At 36.0% G+C, this 25022-nt stretch overlaps 1 protein-coding gene across 1 annotated transcript in view; it reads right to left on the bottom strand.

Annotated features, from left to right (window-relative positions):
• Window positions 1–4866: 4866 nt before the first annotated feature.
• Window positions 4867–25022, bottom strand: part of LOC105054528 (uncharacterized) — a 28374-nt gene continuing 8218 nt past the window's right edge. Inside the window, exons 8-23 of the mRNA XM_010936063.4 lie at window positions 24490–24685; window positions 24261–24355; window positions 24008–24182; window positions 23795–23848; window positions 21693–21872; window positions 18127–18239; window positions 15902–16084; window positions 12780–12837; window positions 12401–12460; window positions 12243–12284; window positions 12021–12151; window positions 11796–11931; window positions 11635–11712; window positions 10219–10335; window positions 5248–5310; window positions 4867–5161 (exon numbers count right to left, since the gene is read on the bottom strand). Coding sequence (XP_010934365.1) covers window positions 5045–5161; window positions 5248–5310; window positions 10219–10335; window positions 11635–11712; window positions 11796–11931; window positions 12021–12151; window positions 12243–12284; window positions 12401–12460; window positions 12780–12837; window positions 15902–16084; window positions 18127–18239; window positions 21693–21872; window positions 23795–23848; window positions 24008–24182; window positions 24261–24355; window positions 24490–24685 — 1798 coding nt within the window. The 3' untranslated portion in view covers window positions 4867–5044. The remainder of the gene's footprint in view (window positions 5162–5247; window positions 5311–10218; window positions 10336–11634; window positions 11713–11795; window positions 11932–12020; window positions 12152–12242; window positions 12285–12400; window positions 12461–12779; window positions 12838–15901; window positions 16085–18126; window positions 18240–21692; window positions 21873–23794; window positions 23849–24007; window positions 24183–24260; window positions 24356–24489; window positions 24686–25022) is intronic.

The raw sequence follows: 25022 nt of genomic DNA, 5'->3' as shown, positions 1-25022 counted from the left end.
ATGCAAGATATTCTTGCATAGATTTAAAATTTATTTTTTCCATGAATTAAAATCCATAAAATAATAACATACTTTTGAAATATAATAAAAAAATTAATAATAAAAAAATAGCAATGAGATTCACCGTCTTACCTGCTAAGTGCAGTCGATAATTTCATTATGTTATATCAAACTTTAAATTTACATATTCAATATCAACTTCATTATGCTATATTGAACTCTCCTAAAATCTAGAAGTTGTCAGATTTGCATCGACATCATTTCATTAAGCGAATGAGGAAATACAAAATATAATGAATGATCAAACAAACTAATAAAAAAGAAAAAGATATGCAACTCATCTTTCATGGCTCAATTCTCTAAGCTTCTTTTCGAGCAAACTGGTGAAACAACCAAACAACAATAATTAGAAGGAAAAGAACAATCAGCAAGAAATAATACCACTAACCATATCTTGGTTTGAGCGAGAGAGTTTGTAGCCAAAGTAGGATCAAATAATTTTTTTGTTCTCCATCAATATTATGTAGTTTTTAGCATCGTATGAGAAATCTAATTCGATTTCTCATCAGCTATATAGAAGGGTCACTATTTTAATAACAACAGCCTTCCGCTCCTTGTTTTATAATATTATTTTGAGGGGAAGGACAGTTAGAGGATCCAGACACAGTTGCTGGCACGATATAGTAGTCTTACTATCCCCACAGAAAATTTTGAAGCACGGTTGCCGCTATAGTGCAGCAGCCTTCCGGTGCCTATAAACTTAAACAGAGGTTGCTGCTAGAATTTAGCGGCCATCCATCATATCCATGAAAATAAAAAAATCTCAAACAAAAATTAAGACTAATATTATTCTTATAAGTCTGTATTAAATATATCTTAAATCTTGCTTACTAAGAGACTTATAATTAAATACCAACAACATAAAATAAATAACAAAATAAGTGCAGCTACAAAATATAAAAAGATAATTATCAAAATAATTAATATAAAATAAGATGATACTATAAGTTAAATTTACAAAATATCCTAACAAAAATACCAACAATAAGATAATAAAATTATTCATTATACTATAAAATATATAAAGATAATTATAATAACAATCAATATAAAATAAGATAACATTGTTTGAACTGATCGAGTGGATTGTTTCAGATCTCGAACCATATTATTTTTAAAAAAATAATAAAAATATTATTTTTAAAAAAATAATAAAAATATTATTTTTAAAAAAAATAAATTAGTATGTTATTATTTTTAAAAGTAAAAAATAATATTTATTATTTTTAAATAATAATAAATTAGTATTTTTTTAAAAAAAATATTATTATTATTTTTATAATATTTTTTAAAAATATTATTTTCATCTCTTATCCCTCCCCCACTTTATTTTTAAAAAATTATTTTTTTCTAATTTTTTAAAATACTACTTTATTATTACTTAAAAATAATATTTTAAATTATTATTAATAATAAAATAATCATATTTTTTAAATATTTTTAAAAATCTTGTTTTCATCTCTTATCCCTCGCCTACTTTTATTTTTTAAAATATTATTTTTTTTATTTTTTAAAATACTACCTTATTATTATTTAAAAATTATATTTTAAATTATTATTATTAATAAAATAATAAAAAATATTGTTTTCATCTCTTATCCCTCTCCAATTTTTTTTTTCTTTCTTTCTCTTTTCTCCTTTTCCTTCCCTTCCTCCTTGCCGCCTCCCCCCACACTCTATCCCCACCACGTGAGGTCCAAAATCTGAAATGTCTGATATAAAATGGTAGACCATAGAAACAAATTTTACTTATTTTTTTATTTATTGTGCCTATGACCACTCACAAATGAAAAAACATCATATAATAGATTTTCTTAAAGAAAAAAAAATCCAAAAGACAAATTATCATAAGCAAAAATAAACATGCTAAAAACAAAACCAACAACAAAATCCAGACGACAACAATATGTGCAACAGATCTACAATAATTTTCATGAAAATGATATGGAGAACATAATATGATGGGTCCTAAATAAATCTCTTATCACAGGCAAAACAAAAGCTAGAGCTCTAATCAAAATCCACCAAAAACAACATCAAAAATACATGATTCATCAAAAACATGTCAATCTGTTTCTTAAACTCTTCACATATGTATCCTCATAATTGAAATCAGATGTTAACCAAACATAAACCGGTCTCTAGAATAAATTTTGAAAGCATCAAAAGTAAAAATCTCAGCTTTCCTATGCAGGACACATTGTGATCAGATCCAAACCTTTAAAAAGAAAAAATTAGATCCTTTGACCAAACCCAAAAGGAGAGAAAAAAAACTAACTTCCACGATTCTAAGAGCAAAACTAAAAGACTCCTTGAGCATCAGATCAAACAGTGAGAGAAGTTGAGAGAGACAGCTGAAGCAACACACTACAAATGAATCACCATGAATGAAATCAAAGTTTTGAAACAAAATCATAATCAAATTTTTTTCTCTTTCTTTTTTTCTTTCTTTCTCTTTTTCCTCTCTTCTTCACGAAACAGAGGGAAAAACTATCTCGAGCCCCACCACCACCGCAACGGCTTCATGCATGCCAACCCCACTCCTGTAGTGCTCGTGTGGTGATGGCACCGAGCCCCTTCATCTCGGCTCTTATCCCTTCCCCACGTTTATTTTTTAAAATATTATTATATTATTATTTAAAAATAATATTTTAAATTATTATTAAGCATAAAATAATAATATTTTTTAATATTTTTTGAAAAAATTTTGTTTTCATCTCTTATGCCTCCCCTACTTTTATTTTTTAAAATATTATTTTTTTAATTTTTTAAAATACTACTTTATTATTATTTTTAAAAAAATATTTTAAATTATTATTATTATTAAAATAATTATTTTTTTCTTTCCTCCCCAAATATTTTTTTTCTTTCGTTCCCTTCCCCCTTCCCTTCCTCCCGCCACCCCACCCCAGCCCCCAACCCACCCGCCGCCCCCACCGCGTGAGGCCCTAGTCGCGACCTCATCGATCGAACCCATCTCCGGTGGATCAAAGTCCGACGGCAATCGGGATCTGGTGGCGGTGGAGGCCGATGATCCCGTCCGGATCGAGAGATCCAAACAAAAAAAAAGGCAAAAGAAAAAAAGAGGGCCGACAATTCTTCCCCGCCATACTCCTTCCCTCTTTTCCCACGTGCGATCATCCGGCACAGCGCTGCCTGCGACGACCAGCGCCAATTTCTCTCCACTGTGCTCGGTCTTCGTCTTCCTCCCATCAAACAAAAAACACAAAAAAAAAAGAAAGCGGCCGCCAGCTTCTTCACATCGTGCCCTCTTTCGACGGCGGTGGAACGGAACCGCGGACTGATGGAGAGGGCAAGAGAAGTGACAGGGACAATGGTCGATGGAGAAAGTGGATGTCTAGTAGAAGAGAAAGAAGAGAGAGCATCTCTCTTTTCTTCTTCTATTTTTTTTTTCTTTCTTTTTCTCTTTTTTTTTTTTATTACGAAAGAGAGGGCCGCGTCCTATCTTCTTTCTCCCGAAACATGAATAGGGGAGTTATCTTCTCCCGTTCCACGCCCCACCGGAGGCCACTGTTGATGATCGATGGCCAACAGAAGCTAGAGCTACTGCACTGCAATCCAGAAAACCCAGATCGGTGGTCGGCAGTGACCATCGATGTCGAAAAAATCCAAAACGGAAGGATGAAAAAACAGCCTGAAACAGGGGTGTATTTTCAAACCAATTTTCCAGTGATTCTCAATAGAATCCCGATTCTCAATAGAATCCGACCGACAATGGCATACTAAAGATGGGAGAAGATCTAGAGAAAAAAAAATAAAGAAGAGATAGGAGTCCTAACCTTATCTCCGACAAAAATTTAAAAAATTCTGTGAGAAAGGAAACACTTGAGAGAGATCAGAGGGGACGGAGCCAAAGATAATAACGATAGATCCGGACATGATGGCGATAGTGGTGGAGGCATGAAAGAGAGGGAGGGTAGAGGAGTGGGGAAGAGGAGAGAGCAAGGAGGGTCATCACCATCACCGACCTCGCCTGGAGGGCTCGAGAAAGTTTCAGTGCACACCGACGAACAAAAAAGAAAAGAAAGACATGGAGGGAGCCAAAGGCTCGACAGATGGCACACACACGGCAGGCTCAAATATTGACACGCGTCATGCTCTCGTGTTGGAAGAGACCAGAGCTCTCCTTTCCTGAATTATATAAATATTCCAAATAAGTACAAACAACTACGATGCTCCATCTAATATAATCTATAAGCCATCCTTAAGACAAGACGGTGCGGCTAAAGAACGCAGGATGGGTCAAGTTTGAAGAAGATTCAAGATATAAACTAAACTTTTTTTTTGGCTAAAAAAAAGCTCTAGATATTTAATTACAAACAAATATGAGCAATACCAAGCCATGAGCCTCATATGCTACTCCCGCATTTTAATAGAGGGCTTCCAAAATTTTTCTGACAAGGATATACAAATTTGACATGATAAAACAGAGAGGCCCTAATGTTGCTTTTCACTGGTGCTGTAACAATATCTCTAGCCAAATGAGCGAAGTCCATGGTAGAATCTGGCAATTGTAAATTATTAAAAAAGCAATTATAAGATTAGCGGCATTTAAACCATAATACAACAAAGAGAAAAGATACATCAAAGATAAACTGACTATTCTAAAGTATGTCAAGTTTGTAGAGACCAAGCAGGTAGATGATTGGCTCTCAAATCAAGATACATCTTCCAACAATGTAATTGTATGGCAAACAAGGTCAACAAAAATTATATATATATATATATATATATATATATATATATATATATATATATATATATATATATATATATATATATATATATATATATATATATATATTCCTGAGTGTCACTGTTACATTTTTAACAAATTTGTTCTTTTGAAATTGATTGATACAACATCAAACATCTCAGAATCTTCAGAAAGTCCTAATATTAATTCCTAGGCAGAAAGATTACAGGCAAGATACGCTATGCAGGCAAATGAATTAACAAAGCCTCAAGAGTGATCGGAGGATGGGGAGGGCCCTTTCCTGATGTCCAGATCTGAAACAGAAGAAAGTTCTACTTCCAAGACATTAAGCAGATCAAGGTATTCCCTGAATGCAGGATGGGACTGGAAAGTTCAAAAAATAAACGTGTCAAGAAGGTTAATTATTATAATATTATGTGACTATTGAGCTTCAAGGAGAGAGTCTAAACCTGAAGAGTTGTACTGTATGCTTTCCATAACCTCAAATCATGTCGAAACAAATCAATCAATACCTGAATAAATTAAGAATTAATGACAATGTGCAAAAAAGACAGTACACTAACTACAGTGTAATATATTTGTTTTTTATGCCATGAGTTCAACGTGAAGCCATAAGCAGATAATTTGAGCAATTTGTGCATGCCACTTTGTCATTTCAGTCTATACCAGGCATCAAGACACAACTTGAGAAGATATGCAGCATTTTCGGGAACTATGTTAGATGTTTCATTAATCGTTTAGAGGTTATGGACTAAAACTGGTGAATCTCCTTTAAAAGAAAAAAAAATCTTTCTGGACAATGAGTAAAAGTGATACTTGACAAGAAGTGCAACTTAATATGTAGGTCATCCATATGCAGGCATTATCTTTTACATCAAAATCAAGATATTTAACATGTAATTTAATACATTTTTAAGGATCAGAGTAACTTAAAGATCTCATGAAAACCAACCCTTTAGTGGAACCTCCAGAAAGAAAAAAGTTAATGCATCTCAAGGTTTAAGGTCAACATTGAGCACAAGTTTTCAGCCAAAATTTCGGACCAGAGCAGCATATACCCTATATGAAACTAAATCAACTGCAAAATTATCATACATAGGTAAAGAAAACCAGTCAACACATAAAAGAGCAGAAAAAATTTTAAACCTTTTCAACCTAAATTCACAAACTGTTTTATAGTCTAGAGGAACTAACCAAGTTGTGTGGTTCAGTTAAAAAAATGTTCCATATCATTTCCTTGAAAGATCTTCATATCATTGGAAGGCTTTCAATTTATGCAAGAGTAGTTCATATGTTAGTTCTTCCGTGTAAAGGCCCCAAATTTTAACTGTCTGCTGAAACTAAAATGTATTGCAATGAACTCTAAACTATAGTAGGTTTGCTTTCCTTTTTAGTGTGACCTTAATCTACCTTTTGGCCATATTCTTCCCACAACACTTTTTCTCACTCATATCTGTTAACCATCTAAATAGGACATCCATTAACCTTCTAGCTCTTATCTTGAAATGCATTTGCCTTGTTCTGCAAAGCCTAGCATCAATGTGTAATTTGTACTCAATTGATCTAGATACTTAATTCAAATGCTTCCATAATTAATCAGTAATTACAATCTGATGAAAGCAATTATTGAGAGTACTGTCATAATTTCCTGTCAGCCAAAAGACGCCAAACTTATGGTCATGCTCAACTAATTGACCTTGTTGATTAATGCTGGTTCAATCAAACCTGACCCAACCAAGGAGGATCAATTTTAACATGTTGGATCTAGCTTAAGTCAAACCTTATGTCTGAGTTTTAATTTTACAAGGCTGGCAAATTCTTTTCCTTTTGTGGGTAAGGAAACTGGGGAAGGAAAGAGCCCTTAAGCATTAAACCCACTCAAACGACAGTCTCAGCGTCAGCCTGATCCAAGAAATACAAAAGCCCAGTGGAAAGTGGCCCCCACCCAAACGCTCTCTGGTCTAGGGTAAATACGATGTTGACAAGCAATTGGCAACCTGATGGCTGTCCCGATAACAAGCTTGACAAATTTTACACCAGCTGTGCCTGTGCTGAATTGGATTTGGCACTAACACCACATCCATCCACACCATTCAAAAAGAACTTATCAGTGTTCACCTACTTGTTGTCACTGCTTGGTACCCCAACCATAAGGGTGAAGGAAATACAAATTCTTGAGTTGTGCTTAAATTAAAGTGTGTAGTTGCAATTGGCAGGGTTTGTAAGACTCCCCTCCCCACCACACCTCCCCCCCCCCCCCCCCCACGCACAACACCCACCAAAAAAAAAAAAGCCTATTTCTTCCATTCATTCAACTTCTATGACTTAATACAGATAAAATAAAATTACCAATATCCCCTCTTCTAATTCAACTCCTTTCTGTAGTTGTTACATACTAGTTTTTCTCTTATCTAATTTTTCAAACTCCACATCCAAAGCTAAAAATTATGAACCAGATCTTCATAAAAGAAGCTGACTATATTTCTTCTCACTTTTCATGGGAACTCTTCCTATTTCCTTCTAATTTCTTTTTCCTCTCTTCATTTGCACTTAAGAGTCCATTCTCTCTCTCTCTCTCTTTTCTTTTCTTTTCTTTTTCTTTTTTTGTGGGCAGGGGGTTGGGTGGTTTGGGGGAGGATGGGGGCAGGGGTTTCACCAATAATTAGGCACTTATCATTTTATAGAAAAAGTGAACGGCAAAACCTGGATCTCAACTTCATTATTCTGTCTTTAACCTGAGGAAAAAAAAGGTAAAGACAAATTTGGGGAAGCGGGAAAGGCTGAAAACATGGCGTGCAACTGACCTACATGAAACATTCAAACTGTACCAAGTGCAGTTTCTTCGAACCCAACCCACATGGACCCAACTTTATCTGAAGTTCTAAAAAGAGCAGTGCCAGTCCATTTGTACCATACCAAACTTGACCAAATTCACCATCCCAACCCAGCCTAATAATGTAGCTCAAATTACTTAACTAAACTTGATCCAAATTTTGTTTTTATAGTGTGCAAAGAAACAAATATAATAAGGCACTACAATAAAAATTCCATTCTGCTACTTCATAAAAAACGAATGTGGGAGGCTGGATTATAGTTACATTTGAACTTAATAATGACCCTAATATAAATAAACAGGAGCTGCAGTTTTCACCAACACATTTTTTCTATCTCTAGTGATCCCAAAAGGCCCTAAATTACTCCTTTCTTATACTTCAATAAATATGCTCTTGCAATATGTTTGTAGGTCCTATTTTTGCAAAGCGCATCCATTGTGATACATCTTTGGTACATCAATGATGTGTCTGTAAGGCTAATTTCTGATCTGACCAACTAACCTGACCTAATCTAGTTTGGGCAGGGTTTGGTCACACAAATCCCACTAGGTTAAGGTGAAGGTAGTGGGTCCATTGGGGTAAGACCTGATTCTTTGGGATAAAACTATAACTTGTTGATAAAGTTATATCAGGTTGAATATTCCAAGGATCATGATATAAGCCTGAATTCAATAAACACAGAGACATACCCTAGATCTAATCAAACAGAACCCTCATCTCTACCAATTGCTCACTATACCATCCTTTTCTTCCCATGCCTTACAAATGATCCGAAATTCTCTAACATCCCTAAATTCAACCATCTCTATCGTTGCCTTGATAAAACCTTAGCACCAACATTCTGCCCCAACACCCCACCACCCCCCCCCCCCCCCCCCGCGCCCCCACCAAAAAAAAAGAAAGAGAAAAGAAAAAAGAAAAAAAAAACTCAAACCATATCCATATCTCATTGAGCTTCACTTTAACCCTGGTGGTTCAACCATAATAATATTAAATTGGTGTAAAAACCGAAGACCTTTTCTCTTTTCAGATACTGATTCCATTATCATTTATAAGCTGTCACATGAGACTGCCCTACCTGTGTGCAAGTATGCTAGTAGAGTCAGACTGTGAAACTGGATCCAGCCTCGCACATGAATCTCAACTTGCTGGTAAGCTAGGTTAGTTCCTTTACAATGATACAAGTTTTAAGACTATAACTTGACCCTAGATTAACTCAAGTCATAAATGCACCTCGATAAATCCCTGCAACCAGATGCACACTCAAAACGAGGCATTCCCAACAATACTCTCTCTCTCTCTCATGCTTTAAATTCTAATATTATTTACCAAAATATGATTAAATTTTATTAGTCTCTTGGAATGATTATACATGTACAAATGACAAGTGGCTTGTATCTTGACATGAAATGTGAACTTCTATGCTTCTTGTCATGCAAGCATGGAACGAAAGAGGCAAATGTTTATTATGCTTCATTTAGGAAATTAAGTAGAGTATTTTAGCAAAAGATCCACATAAAGCTTTGAGACATGTGATAGCCCCATAAATCTTAGGTTGTATTTGAAGGTTTTAATTCAAAAATCTTTATTCTTTTCCTTTTTTTTGAGAGAGAGAGTTAAGATTGCTTAAGAGGTGTTTGATTGTTAGGAAAGGGTTCCAAATTGGAAGGGGAAAGAAGAAAGGAAAAAAGTGAGAAAAGTAAAAACTATCCAATTTCATGATATTAGGAAATTTCATCACACAAGCAAATACTCAGGACTATGAAATCATAACTTCAATTTTCAAAAAACATGTAATGTCTCCAAATATTATGATTTTATGGACATCCAAACACACCCTTAGTAACAACAATTTCCAATGATATGAATGCATGCCCATACTTGAATCTTATCACTTCAAAGCTTCCTTTTAAGGATACACAGGGACATCTAGCACTAATTGTTAAAATGTTCAACTTTTAGGTTTATATAATGTTAACATATATATTATGATAAACTTTAAGATAAAATAAATGTCCTAAAAACTAGTAGTTCCAATCTGACAAAAGTGTTGAATAATGCATTACTTAATAGCTAGGGAGGTCTTGTTGTGTGTAAGAGAAAACACAGGGCAATCAATAACTTCCACACTTCCATGGTGCATTAGCCCATCCCCAGCACATGAAGCTCAAGTTTTAGCCATGTAATTCAGTAGAATCAATTTTCTTTTGAAACTTAGCATGTTCTTCAATCAATGGTTAAAGGTTAATCCTCCTTCTCAAAGGAGTCAACTGCATCAAACTCTATGACAAATTAGGAGACATGATGATTTTAAGCACCATAATTTACATCTGTACATGTCTAGAATTTAAGAAGAGCATCAATTACCTTGATGTGTAACAGTTAGAAGAAGGTTTTAGTCAAGAGTACCATTCGGCATTAGGAGAACCTTTATTATACTCTTACGAATGATAGAAAAATTTTCATACACATGAACTAAATGATCAAATGTAGAAGTGAAAACAGAAAAGCAGTAGTTATTGAAAAATGCCATCATAGTACATAGCATAACTAGAGTTAATCATGCAAAAAAAATTCCAGCAATACCTCTGCACGCCTCAATAGAGTAGCCAGAACTACAATCCATTCCTTAAATTTGACAGAGCACATATGTGCCAGAAGGAATTCTGCATCTAATCGGCTCTGCAGGGTATCCATTTGGAGCTATAAACCAAGATAAAATTAAAATACAGATCAGCAGAATAACAAAAAAAAATCCAAGAAAAATCCCATAGTGGTTTGTCAAAGTTCTAAATAGACATACATTCTTAAATAAGTAACTGTTTTGCTTTGCGTCCCAATGTGTCTTTCCAAGCCAACATGTTGGCCCTCCTTGGTTCAGGCACAATTTTTATCCAGGTTATTTGAATTAGGGGAATAAATTCAAGAAAAAAAATGGAGGGATGGGTCTGAAAAAAATCGTGCAACCTTCTGGTTTAATAGTTGCATCTAGCTTATGGAATATGTGAGCAAAAAGGTGCCTTTCACCAAAAAGCTATTTCAGATAAACCACTTTAACCTTCTTTTAACCTACTTTATTCTAATCTGTAAAAGTTGTTTAGCAGAATAAAGCTCGACAAGTGATTTTTTTTTTTTTTAAGTTTTACTCCCAGTCATTAAAAAACTAAACAGGGCCTTAGCCCCTGTCACATTAAATATTATGAATGGTGAAACATAATTTAGAACTTGAATCCAAAAGCAACCTGGAATTTTCACCTTGTAGGGCCTAGCTCAAAAACCTGTTTCAAATTTCAACTTAATCAAAATTTAAACCCACTTTGTTGGAAGTGGATAGAGAGAAATTTGATAGGGATCAAAAATACTCAAGTCAAAAAAAATTTAGGGTTATTTATTTCATTGCCAAATAAAAGTCCAACTTGAAGTATGTTGACTACTAGCCATGGTTGGAAACTATATCCCATTATGATAGAGCTACACTCTGATGTGTGTCTGTCAGTAAACTGAGTGAATACCCTGATAAACTTGACCACCACTGAGACATTGGGACTGTTCGATAATGTCACAATGGTGGTCAAAGGTCCTCTAAGAAAAACTATTGCACCACATCTCCCAACCAAAATTTGTTTCATTCATCATTACTCTGCATGTACATCGTATGTTGTATGTGAGTGATGTTGAAAGGAAGAGGACATTTGAGAACAAATTGAACTTTAAAACATTAAGTCTAGCTTTTCAATTTCTTGTAATGTTCAAATTGTGCATCGTCAATTAGCTCTAGTATCCCACAATTGAACACATCAAAACCACATCCCATATGTATTAATTTATGTAATACAAAGCCCATGGAAGCCATACACAACAGCGCTTTTTTTTTTCTCTTTAGAAGTGATTGTTGGAAATATTGATTGATTGTTGTCTGAGTTACATGATAATCAAGAGGGCTTAGTTTTATTTGCTTGGTCATATGGTAAAGTAAAATGAATTACAGTATGAAGATGAGACCTTTTGACCAATCAGTTCCAGCCCAGAAGCAAAATTGTCCAGGCGAGCACTTCCCAGTCTTTCTCGCTGAAGATAATCCTGTTATAAGTAAAATATAGTGGATATCAAGATTTCAAATGCATAAGTATGCAAGTTGAAGAGAAAATTTACAAGAATCTCACCACAAGGTCAAATTGTGTTCCCTTTACAAATGCTACAAGTTTGGAAAGTTCTTTTCCAGACATCAAATAGCTAGCATGGCTCTCTAAAATGTTCTTAACAGAAGCAACATGTGGACTAAGCTCTTTGAGTGATGTGCTGTTCCAATACATAAATTAAAGGTGAGTCCTTTTGGAACTATTTCCAGAAATAGTGCTAGAAAAGATCTACACTTTAGATGGTTGCACCTTTTAGTGTCAGATGATTGCCTCCTGTATGGAGAGCGGAAAAGGAAATAGCTCAAAAATCTTGGAGACAGCTTGTCGGACTCTGAAGAGGCATTTTCATACTCTCTCCCAGATCTCAGCAGGAACCGCACCTGATCATCAAATTGAGTAAACATCCTGCCCAAAACTTAGAATATATCAACTCTGTTAACATGGAGATACTATATCACATGGAAATCATACCAGCTCCCCAGCAAGCTCATACAAAGATTCATCAAGTGTTGCCTGCAAGAGCACGCATGTCATTCACATGTTCCAACAAGATAATCTAAATTATAATACACAAAAATCCAGCAAGAAATTAAATCTGAAAACTACCACTAACAGTAAAGTTTGCTCACTTGTAACAAGCGAAGGGCACAGTACTGACTCACAGCAGGGCCTTCTAGCTTCGCAATAACCTGTATTTGTGTGATTTCACAATAGTTTATTTTGTGCGATGAGCACAAGGTAGCAGAATTGGGAACATATCTAAAGGAGAAAATCTTCAAAATAGTTTGCAAGAGACTGCAGAAAGGTTGCTTAATTGATAATTGTGCTCCAGTCCTATTTAGAGGATAAGAAAGGAATGTTGAGAACAATGGGTAAACAGACAGTCCATGAACTCAGACAAAACCATCGGTAGTTCCCTACCTTTGAGCAAGCAACCCAGAGGACCACAATTAGAATAAATGATACATCAAAGCAACCAAAAGATATAGGAGAGATTAATCATCATACCAATATATAGCAAGCAGCCGTCCTGTACCATCTTCGTTGGAAACATTCTTCAAACAACCTGAAACAGAGAGATAAATGTTGCTCACAGTCAAGAAGGCATAACATGATTTTGAAATCCATTATTCTTAATTACTTGCAGCAATAAATCTTCTGCCTAAATGAGGGGCAGCACAGGCTTTTAGAAACAAACTAAGGACCCAAGAAATTGTAACTGTAATTATTAAAATCTCAAATTATGCTTTATCTCTACAATTTGATTCACATGCAATATAAATGATCCACATTTTCAGTTAAACTTTATTTCACATAAACTATTGAAAAGCGATGATTGATAATGAGTTAAAGACCCAAAAGTTTGCATTTCTGTATAGAGTACAAAAAAAAATATTGCATCATTTGGCTTCCACTAAGTATTAAACTAGTATCACAGAGATTGCATATGATGCCACAAAATCATTAAGAATGTGTGTGGTAAGCTAGAAATTGAACAATTTGACCATACATAAGTTAAGGCTTTAAGACAACATGGCATTTTGATGGAATTTTGGAAAAATATTGGTAAAATAAGATTTCTTCAATTCAAAACCTTATTTATAGTCATACAGCAAGATAACTAATCACTATAGGATGATAGGGAATGTACAAATTTGTTCCAAACATGAAACCTAAACAAAACACACTAATAAGATTATGGGGGTATGGTAAAGCAAGATTAACCCTGTATTTGGTTGGGATCATGAGAGGAAGGATAGATGACCCCATCCACTATTTGGTTCAAAAAAGGATGAAAAAAATCTTACCTGGACCACCAATTTGCATCTTCCCAAATTAAGAGGATGCAAGGATGAAAGGAGCATATGAGGGATGGATTTCTACATTGACAAAATTATCCCTTATTAATTTTTTGAAAATACCCTAACACTTCTTCTATTTTCTATTATTAATATTCACTATTTTTAGTTAACTATTCATATAAAATTAATAAACTATTTAATTAAATTATAGATTAATTAGTTATTTATATAATTAGTTTATATAAATAAATTAATTCACATATAATTAATTTTTATATTTTTTAAGTTTATTAAATTAAATTAAAATTAAATATTTATATATTTTTTATATAATTATAAATTACAAAGATTATAAGTTTATATATTGTCCTACTTCTTTATTAAATAAGTATTATAAATTAATGATAATAATAATATATTTTATCAAAAGATAATTTAGTAAAAATATCATATAAATTATCTATCTTTCCTTTTATTCCTCCTCTACCAAAGGAATCATTCTCGTCCTTCTTTCCATCCTTCCTCATCCATTCTCCTCTCCTATCCATCGTTCCTCCAATCTATCTTTCGTACCAAACATGTGATGAGACATGGTGCATACTATTTGAAGATGTATAAATTAAGTAAGTTGTGATGGAGAAGACAAATATAAGGATAGAAACAAGTAGTTCCCTGACCAACAACTAAACTTGATAATCCAACTAGTAAGTTAACTGATGAACCAAAAGAAAATAATGTATTAAGAGTAGAAAAGACATGATCCCACAACCAAGAATGACTACCTAAATGTGCTAGAGTTGCAAAAGTAAATGAGTAAGCCGTGCAGGATAAGAAAGGGCATGTGGAGATTGCGATATCCTCATTTTGACAATGGAACAATACCTTATCCATAAAGGAGCAATGGAGGATGAATAGCGACAGTAGTCATCAATCACCATTATTTTCAAAAATACTTGTCTATTTTGTTTTTATCGAATTTTCATATAATCCTAAGTTCCTAACATATAATAATAGTAATTTAAGCATACATTTTAATCTTTATAGTATTATTTTCACCATTCTTACCACCATGAATCAAGACTCACCAACTCGAAACTGGACCCTGTGCCGGCCCATTGATAGTACAAGTCGGTATGCCCTCATACCGGACCATAATGACACGGAAACGAGGGATGAACCGGAAAAAAAAGAAGAGAGAAATAGAGACAGGGGAGGGAGAGAAGGAAAGAGATGCTGGCGGTGACCATTAGAGGGCCGTTAAAGCCTCCCAGGCTCCACGATCCTCCACAAGAGGAAATGAGAAGAGAGAGATAGAGAGAGAAGCAAAGAGAAAAGTGAAGGGAAGGCAGCGGGGAGGCTGCCAGGGTGGTTGCCGTGGCTGCCAGATAGCCCAAAACCACACCGCGGCTACCACGGCTTCAAAACAGAGGCGAAGCCCCTATTTCGTTGTGTTTTTTAAAAAACACAATAAATAGTGAAGGTGACAAAGGATTTGTCCGAGGCCTCGGCGGCCGTGGGACGGTTTTGAGCTGTCCAGCAATCACGACGGCCACCTAGCAGCCTCCCGACCGTCTTCTCTCACTCCTCTTCTCTCCCTTCCCTTCTCTCTCTATCTCTCTCTCTTTTCTTGCATCTCACAGAGGAGCCCGAAGCCCCAGAGGCCTTGACGGCCTCAGCGGGCCACCACCAGCCTCTTTCTCTCCTTGCCTTCTATTCTCTCTCTTTTCCTCTCTTTCTTTCTCCCTCACTACGTTTTCACTGTTGTTCCGAATCGAACGCCCAAATCACATTGGTTAGCCGCCAATATGGTTCAGCACACCTCAAACAGCCCGGTTCGGGGCAGTTCGACAAACCATGCCATGAATTGGCAACATCATGGCCCCCATCCATTAGTTTCCAAAACAAGCATGGGTAGAAAAGCTAACAAATCCAGCATCAGTAATTTGAATATGCACAAGAAAAAGTATTAAAAGTCTAACATCCAAAAAAGATTTCTGGATGCTTACTATGGAAATGCATGCTGAGGAATTGAAAGGAAAACACTGTACACAAAAGAGAAGTAAGCATTTCTATCATATAACATCACTAATAACTACAAAAGAAACTACTCAATTTAATGGTAAGCACGATGCTAGATGTCCGTTGAGTAAGGTTATACTTTTTTGTACTAAGAAAAGTCAAAAACACACAAAAAAAAAAAAAAAACTGTATCGAAAGCATAAGAAGTTCATGAACTGGTATGCAGCATTAATAGAATAAAGAATTACAAGCACTAAAAGATTGAAGAAAATCATTCATAAGTCTTCATGGTAATATGCCGCAACGTACTCAGTCGATCGTCCAGCAGCAGAAAACAAATCTGCCCAATGCCGGCCATCAGTTTTCCTCGCAACACTAACAACCACATCCACATATTCAGAAAAATTTCTGATCAGATCACATGCCTTCTCCAAAAGTGAATTGCCTGAAGAATTTGTAGAAGCAGATAACTGGTTCTTGGTTGCACTTTGCCTGTGAACACCATCACAAAACATCAGGGAGAAAATATGGAAGGGCATGCATTTTAAGGATGTATACTTTTTAGCTATAACATGCATAAAAACATGGGAAAAGGTAATGTGATATTACTAACATATGGTCAAACAACAAGCTGTTCTAATAATACAGCATTTCAAGACCAAAATTCTGCTATACTGAAAGGGGGAATGGCAGGAGCATTTCTAACAATAATAAGCACTTAGTGTGCTAGTGAAAAAGTGTAATAGCTCATGTAACATGAAATCTAGGACAACTTGAGAAGTTTGATAAGAAAAATGGGAGAATTTAAATAGTTAGATGGAATTCATCCAGACAAAGCTTACATACATATACACATCCCAGAATCCATAATGATACAGGCTATGAATAAGAATGATATATAGAAAATCCTGCTCCAATAGCCAGAGAGAGCTTGCAAATGGTCTGCCATACCACCCCACACCATCCAATACAGAGCGTACCGTATCATACCACATTGGGAGGGAACCCATATGAAACTCAAGTTTAGATTAGTACAGGCCCCATACTGCCCCATATCGAGGTGCATTGCCCCATACCAAGACTTTACTAAAGCGTACCGAGGTGTACCGAAGTATACTGAGGTAAAAAGTGAGAAAAATGGTTAGAGAGTTGTTTCAGTATAGAATGTACACCATACCATACCAGCCGTCCGTACCGTATCGATAAGGTACTAATATGGTACCCGGCCCGAGATTGTGGACCTTGTCTTGCATACATACATCCACACATAACATACATACAACCATCAAAAGGTTGAATCTACATCACTCATTATGCCCATGGAACTCCATGATTTTTTTGAACAGGTTAACTGGACTGGATCCCAGTTCAGGACAGCAAATGAGTTGCTCTTCTTAACTTGAATTTGTTTTGATTGAGGGCTAATCATGTTAACCTAAAAACAGGCAAGAGATTTGTTGATGTTCCACACATGCATAATATATGTACATGCATCACCCTTGCATATATCAGCAAGAGTCTCCATTAGCAGACGTGTCGGCATACCACAATTGTTTATATTTAACATTAAGGGCTTGTTTGGCTACTGGAATGTCTAATCCTTGGTTTCCAGAATTAGGGCACAAGTTTGGCTGCAAATACACCAATGTGGATCTCTTAGAAAAATTTGAATGAGGAAATGCTTAGGAGACAGGTGCAGGTATGAGTTTCTAGAGAGATTCTGAAGCGAGTGTGTCACCCTAGGTGGTAATTTTCTGCAACTAAGGACTTTAATACAGGGAATAACTCCGAGCGAAGAGATAGTGGCATTTTTGACTGGTGAAGTTAGAGGAATGGGAGAATGCACCGATCATAACTAATCTCTGTCTTAGGAATAGCATGAATCGTCTATTCATCTCTAAGGTTGACTCTATTATCCCTTAAACACAGGGATTGTCATAGCTCAAGTGGAAGCCCGGCCCTCCATTTCTTCTCTGCAGACTGTTGAAGGAAAACGATGAAGGCGGCTGGCCAATTGCATCATCTAAACATGCCCTAAAACAAGGCCCAAATACACTAGTCCTAATGAACTGACACATGAAAACAATTAATCAATAACATATGCCAACACAAATGATAATGGTCCAAAGAGAAAATCATTAAAATGGTTCACACGAGAACAGAAATTCAAGAAAAAGAATAATTTGAAATAATAACTTGTATCAAGGAAAAACAATTGCAGAGAAGACATTGCTTCTGCCAGTCATGTTGGTACATATACCAAATATGAATTCATTAACAAATTGTAAGACCGGATTTTTAAATTGCCTTAATTTTGTGCAGTATTTTGATCTTCATTTTAAAAGACTGAATGACATCGTTCCTCTTCATGATCAACCACCACAAGAGATGTTACTCCTTTCAAAGAATGCCACTCATCAGCAGTCTAAATGGGAAAATTGGAATTACAATATACCAACAACCAATACATGTCCATTAAGTGATATGAAATCAGTTTTGTTAAACTCTAGATACAAATTTTTGTCCTAGCATACCTTGATATCTCCGCATCAAATACTGTAAAAAGGAGCCACTCCAAGCAGTGGGAGAAGTGTGGTTTTTCTGCTGATAAGTATGCCAACCGCAGAGCTTCTTCACTTTTGTCCCTCTAGAAAAGAGAAGCAAGTAAATAAGAAAAGCAACTCAAAAGGCAACAGTAAAATTATAGTATCCTAGAATGGTATATATGATACATAACAGAATCCCAATACAGAGAACCAAATCAATTCAAAGCAAATATCTGTTGCAAGTTGTAACAAATCAAAGATAAATTGCTCCCTGAGATATAGTTTAAGTTCAATCAATAATTCTAACGAGAGAAACAATGAAATTATAGACTTACATAGAGAGTCCCAAAACATAACTTAAGAGAGATAACAGGCATGAGGCAACATAAATACCAAGGAGTATCTAAGTATTCAAGTCTAAAACCATGACCACAAAGTTCTAGATATCACCTACTAAAGTATACATTTTGTGCATCTAACAACGGCTATGTAAAAGGAAGCTTTCTTCACAGTATTATGAGATGGGCACGAAAAACTTGGTCCATGTAATTGGTCATAATTTCCATTGGATTTCAAGAAGAACGATGCCCCTCAGAGCTACACAGCATTCCAGCAGAAAATGCAGAAATTTTGATTAGCATTGGAAAATATTCTAACAGAAACATCAGCAAAATACAGAGATATAAGGGTGAAACAAAAGAAAGCAAGAAAATATATATCCAGCCTTGAGAAAATAGATATAATAAAGCAGTGGATATCTGCATTCCCAAGAACTTATGATATGATAAAATAAAGAGGCATGGTCATCAATCATCACTAATAAAACATGTCACATGAAGGCTCTCTTCAAAGAACTGAGACATTGATATCTTTTAACAGTGTAATTGATGCACTGATACCACACCTGAATGTGACAATACAGGTTGGCACCGATTAAAACATATAAATAACTTATTTAAACTTTAAAGTCACCTGCAACTAGGACTCAATTGTTTGAGTTCGGCCCATTTGCAAGCACCATCCCCTACCAAAATAATTCCCAGAGCTTAATTATTATTGGAATCTAATCAAAATGACTCCATTTAGGTTGGGAAAGCTCCATTTCAAGTATCAGATAGAAGAAATATGTTACTCCTGTAGTTTTTGTATACAACACTAAAGAAAAAAAAAGTTCCAATCATGTTGGTAATCCAAAAATTCCAAACCATGAAAAATAAGAGTGAAAGCATTGAGTAGTATATCCTTAAAAGTTAAAACTACGTAAATAGCCAGAAACTTTAACATGAAATTGGCCATCACTCGTAATTTAAAAATTTTGAAAAACAACCCCATCCAAATGGGTGTACATTTTGATATTGTTATTGGGTCCTGTCCAAGGTTTGCCGAACCGGTACCGCCGGCCGTTTCGGCCGGCCGATGGTACAATTCGGTATGGTTTCATACCATACCGACGACCCGAATCGGAAGAAAAAAGAGAGAAATTGAGAGAAATAGAGAGAGAGAAAGAGGAAGAAAAAAAAAAAGAGGGAGGGGAAGGAGCCGGCGAGGCCGCCGGATGGCCTCCGACTGGCCGTCGGAGGGTGCCATCCACGCGTGTGGCACCGCAGGCGTGAAACAGGGGCATCGCCCCTGTTTCGCAATTTTTTTAAAAAACATGATTTTAAGTGAAGTCGGCAAACGATTTGCCAGCTTCACGATTTTTGTTTTTTTTTTTAATTCTTAAATCGGCAACTCGTTTGCCGACTTCACGATTTTTGTTTTTTTTTTTTTTAAATTCTTAAGTTGGCAACCCAATTGCCGACTTCATAAGTTTAAAATATAAAAAAAAAAGAAAAAATCGAAACCGACGTCGTCTGTTTCGAAAAAGAAAAAGGGACAGAGCCGCTCCGCGGCTCCGCCCGCTCGACCGCCCTCAGGCCGTCGACGTCGGCTCGTCGGCCACCGAGAGCCTCACAATGGAGGCACCGTCTGTCCGGTAGGTTCTCCGCCCCCCCTCCGAGCGCTCTCTCTCTCTTTTTTGCTCTCTTGAAAGCTCTATCGGACGATACGGGGCTCGGAAGCCCTCCGACGGCCGCAGCCAGCCACCGCCGGCCTCCGGCGGCTCCCACCTCCCTCCCTTCCCTCCCCTATCTCTCTCTTTCTCACTTTCCATTCTTTATTCTTCGGTACCGCTGGTGTACTGATTTTACCGGCCGAATCGTGCAGGTTCCCTGCCGGTCCGGTACGAGATGGGATGTACCGGCCGGTTCGGCACGGTATGGCAAACCTTGGTCCTGTCCAACCTACAAAACTCCAAATTAGATTTTCCTATATACACAAAATATATCTATGCTAATTATATGATACTAAACAGAACAGAACCATGCAGAAAACTACATTGCTACCATTAAGCTATAACGGATGCTGTGATAAATGAATTGGAAAAGCATGCAGTATTGCTGTTCAGTAATTTCAGAAAATAAGGATTCAAAAAGCCAAGCACAAAACAAAACATAACAGTGAAAAACAATAATATCGAGTCAGATATTTTGGCAACAATTTAATTGATTAGTTACTGCAATCAAGTGTATGTGTTTGTTATTCAATATGAATTATAGAACTAACCCTGATTAAAAATTTAAAATATCTGAACTAAAAAGATTAATAACAAGACATTTGGTTTTATTAAATTATTTAAATGAAAATTTCTAATTATCAGTTAGATGTTGCACTTTTTTTAATGATTACAGAATATAATTTTGTATTTTGATATATCTTATATATAGTGCAAAGGTCTATGGCTACAGACTCAATAAGGTGATATTTTGCCCACTCAATGAACTAAAATCCAAAGGAGTCCAAGTATATGCATTAACTAAGATGAAGGTGAGGCTTGGACCACCAGCGCGATCACCATCCACCAAAAATCTATGGCAAGTGAATGCCATATTAACATTTGGACACAAGGTTCATTGTACCGGTGCATGGCACCCCATACCACCCACACCATACCATAACGGCACTGAACCCAAACTCAATACAGTGGTGAACCAAGTCTAGGTATGCCAAACCGACCCCGTACGGTGCATAACAATACTGTACCAGCATGTTACCAGTAAAAAGTCCAGTACTGAGATGGCAAACCAAGCAAATGTCAATAACTGTACCAGCTGACATGATAGATACTGGTTTTATTCCCTTACTCTATCAAAACCCTCAATGCTTTGCTGCATCGTCATTTGCATGGTCTCATTAATGCCCTTTACTCCTTTTCCTCTTATGATTCTAGTTATGTAAAACAATATCAATAACTGTCCCAGCATGATTATCAGACCACCTTCATTAAGTTGTTTTATGATTCCTCCATGATGTATTCTTTTCAACATTCAAGAACATCCTAGTGACAGAGCTAAAAAGCCTATGCTGCTCTACAGTTAAGTCACTGATGAAATCTGAACATCATTAATTCACCTTAAGACCATTCTAAATGCTATTAGTATAAGCATAGTCTGAAGCATAATAAAAAGCTATATTCTACATTCAATAGATCTTGAGAGTAACACACTGATCAGTACCTGAAGAAGATGTCTCAGTAAACAATGCAGTATGGTTTGAGCTTGAGGAGAAGGCTCAAAGCATGGAAACTCGGTGCATGCTGAAAATGACATTCGCTGAGAAACACCAACAACAACCCCGACATTTGGAAGAAGGCCAAGAGGATAAACCTCACGATCAAATTCAAGCTCTGGATCCAACTACAAGTCAAATATTAAGCTCTTCATTACCTCAAAATCAAATTCATCATAAATTGAAACAGTTAATGTACAATAAATGGTCGTTCAATAACTGCAATTGAAGACAGAACCAAAATATTACTCTTATAATATGCAAAGATATTGTATTCTTGGAATAAACTAAATGAAATTGAGGAAAACTTTACATTTTAAGTTTCAGTAATATCACAAATGTCTCCATATGTAAGACTCGAGAATACAACGTGCATTCATGAGTGCAAAGAGATAAATGGTGGAAAGATATTCATAAAGCAAGCTGTGCAACAAGCAAGAAACAGCAGAATACATAAAATTTCAGAATCCAATATCTTTGGAGCATATTACTGAAATTTGATCCAAACTTTAGATTTGCCCTCGGAGCTTAGAGCTTATGGACACTGCAAACCATCCATGTGGAAAATTTGGTTGAAGAAGTTAACTTTAAATGTGCAATTTGTTTGATGGTAATAATAGACAGCTTTAGTATTTGGCTGACTATTAGAGAGTGTTAGGAAATTGTCAAGCATGAGAGAAATGCGTTGATGCATTATCCAACATATCTGCCACCTTTGGTCGATATAGGTGGGGCAATACACAACAGACAAATTTAAATTGCCATTTCTCTTCATTCATTGTTTTTGACAGGTTTCTGGCACATAGAAGTTGTTGGCTGCACAAATTAAAGACAAAAAGATGAAAATTTGATTAAGATGGTTTGGGCAAGTGCAATGAAGACATGAGGAAGCTCCAATAACAAGATGTAATTTAACTACTGTAGGATGAAGGAAAAAGGAAAGATCTAAGATGACATGGATGGAGATTGTGAGAAAAAATGTGGAAAAGCTTGAAATTACTTCATAGGTGGCCTCAAATAAGAATTATTACCAAATGAAGAACCACAAAGCTGGTTCAAATACTTGGATAAAGCTTGATGGTTATGGTTATGGTTGGTTATCTGACACATCACCCAAGTCATCAGAGCTTCAAGGTTAGGCCATATGAAAGGGGAAATCTTAAAGCAAGTTTGTAAGCGTGTTATACAGATTCTGTAAACAAAAAGTAAGTCATATATTTTGAACATTATGAGAAATGGAAGAGGTTTTTAAAGCTGCTCTTAGGACTGGAGTGTAGAGAGTTCTAGGATAGGGAATCTAAAGGTTTAAGAGCTAATAGAGTGGTTGATCTGACTCAAAGTTGAAATTCAGGTGAAAAAAAAAATCTGCAAAAATAACATGCAGTGGCCAGCCACCTCTAGCGGAAACAGTTAAGCTCAACCCAAATACAATCACACTTAGCTGCTGATGCATGCTGGGATGGTCAGTGGAATGTGTCAAATGGCCCCATGTGGATCAGCCAGCCACACCTCAAGGAAACCATTCAGACAGGGCCAGTTGATGTGCTCCTTGGCCCACATTACATGCATCAGCATCTAGAGATGATTGTATCTGTATACAAGGCAAACTGCTTCCATTTTGATCCACCACCTGTTACAAGCCATTGCTCCTGGCTTTTCCACAATGAACATTGTCATGCATGACTGTATACTTAAGCTGGGAACATTCTCTCCCATCTATTCTTATTCTCTTTTCTTCTATATTCTTCATTTCTTCTTTCTATTAACTACTGATCATTTCTTTGATCTATTATGTTCTATTTTACCCTTTCTGTTGTTTATCATTGCTTGAAGGGATTGTTTCACTGTTTGAGGCCTTAAGGCAGTACCATGACACCACAAAGCCTACAGTCAAAAAAACATGAATTTATGTGATTAAATAGGTCATGTGACTAAAAGTTTGTCACTCCCTTGACTAAATAGGTCACAGATTGCACCTGATTTTATGCATTTTCGACTATGAAATTTACTGATACTGTTTTAAAAACCATCCATCAGAATATATATGTACCTGCAAGAAATCCTCCTGTTTGTAAGGATCAACACCAGGAGATGGATACCAAACCTGCAATGATCAGCTTCCATTTGAAAATTGTATCAGAAAGCAAAACCGGCAAAATATGCCATTCCATAAAATCAATACAGAAATAACATGGATTGCATACTGTTTACTGCAACAAAGATTGGAAAACTATGAAAATCATGCACTTCTGTATCTTCTTACCTGCATGCCTCGGTGGCCATAGTCTAACCAGGAAACCTCCTCAATTAGATTTGCCTTCTCCTCTGATTGACCACAAGTCACCCAAAATAATTCAACCGAATTTGTGAGCACTTGTTCATGTCCATCATCCAAATCAAGAACAGAAAGCTCTCCATTGGTCCGTAATATTAGACATCTGACATTATATGAAAGCCTTGACGAGAAGCCCAATATACACTAGAAGTTATAATTGTAGTTGGAAAAACATATATACCTGGACGGTTGTTGGGAAAACAGATCAGGAATAAAACGCATTGATGCAGGGTGGCTCTTTGCACTCATGATTGAAAGCTCTCTTACTGTAGAAAGCTGTTATTCATTTAATTAGCTACAAATGTACAGAGAATAATGCTGCTTTGCTGAGTGTACCCAAACTTAAAAAAGAAACTGATAGCTTTCTCAACGAATAGTAAATCGAAGGAGCTCAAAGAGATTTCTCTTACCTGTAAAACTGGAGAGCTATTTGGAGATAATTCTCCTGAGATCTTCACATGGAAGATATGAACATCAAATGGGCGATAAGTAACAAGTATATAGTCTTGGAAAACATCCATGACCATAGGTTTCCCGAGTAATGTTCTCCGACAAAGTAAAGAGCTCTGATCAAGATGATATCTTGGAAAAAACAGCAACTCATACCTACAAGGAATTACTAAGTCTTCTTCATGATGTAGTTCATAACTCAATGCCAGTTATTTGTGGGAAAAAGTTCCAAAGGCATTCAAATTAAAAAGAATTTCATCAATAACCAGCTCAAGCTGAACTAGACATGTTTGCTGAGAAATAGCATGAATTACAAATTAACATGATATACTCTCTTTTTCAAACAAAAAGATAGACTACCATATTCAAATAGAATACTAAAATACATCAAGCAGGGTTAGAGCTTGCTGGAAATTCTAACTAGCAAACTTCAAGACTCCAGTAGGCTGCTTAGAAAGTAAAAGAAAAGAAGATACAGGGTAACCAGCATTTT

The sequence above is a fragment of the Elaeis guineensis genome, chromosome 11 (assembly GCF_000442705.2).
Source record: "Elaeis guineensis isolate ETL-2024a chromosome 11, EG11, whole genome shotgun sequence".
In the NCBI taxonomy this organism is placed as follows: Eukaryota; Viridiplantae; Streptophyta; class Magnoliopsida; order Arecales; family Arecaceae; genus Elaeis; species Elaeis guineensis.
This window is presented reverse-complemented; position numbering and strand designations above follow the sequence as displayed.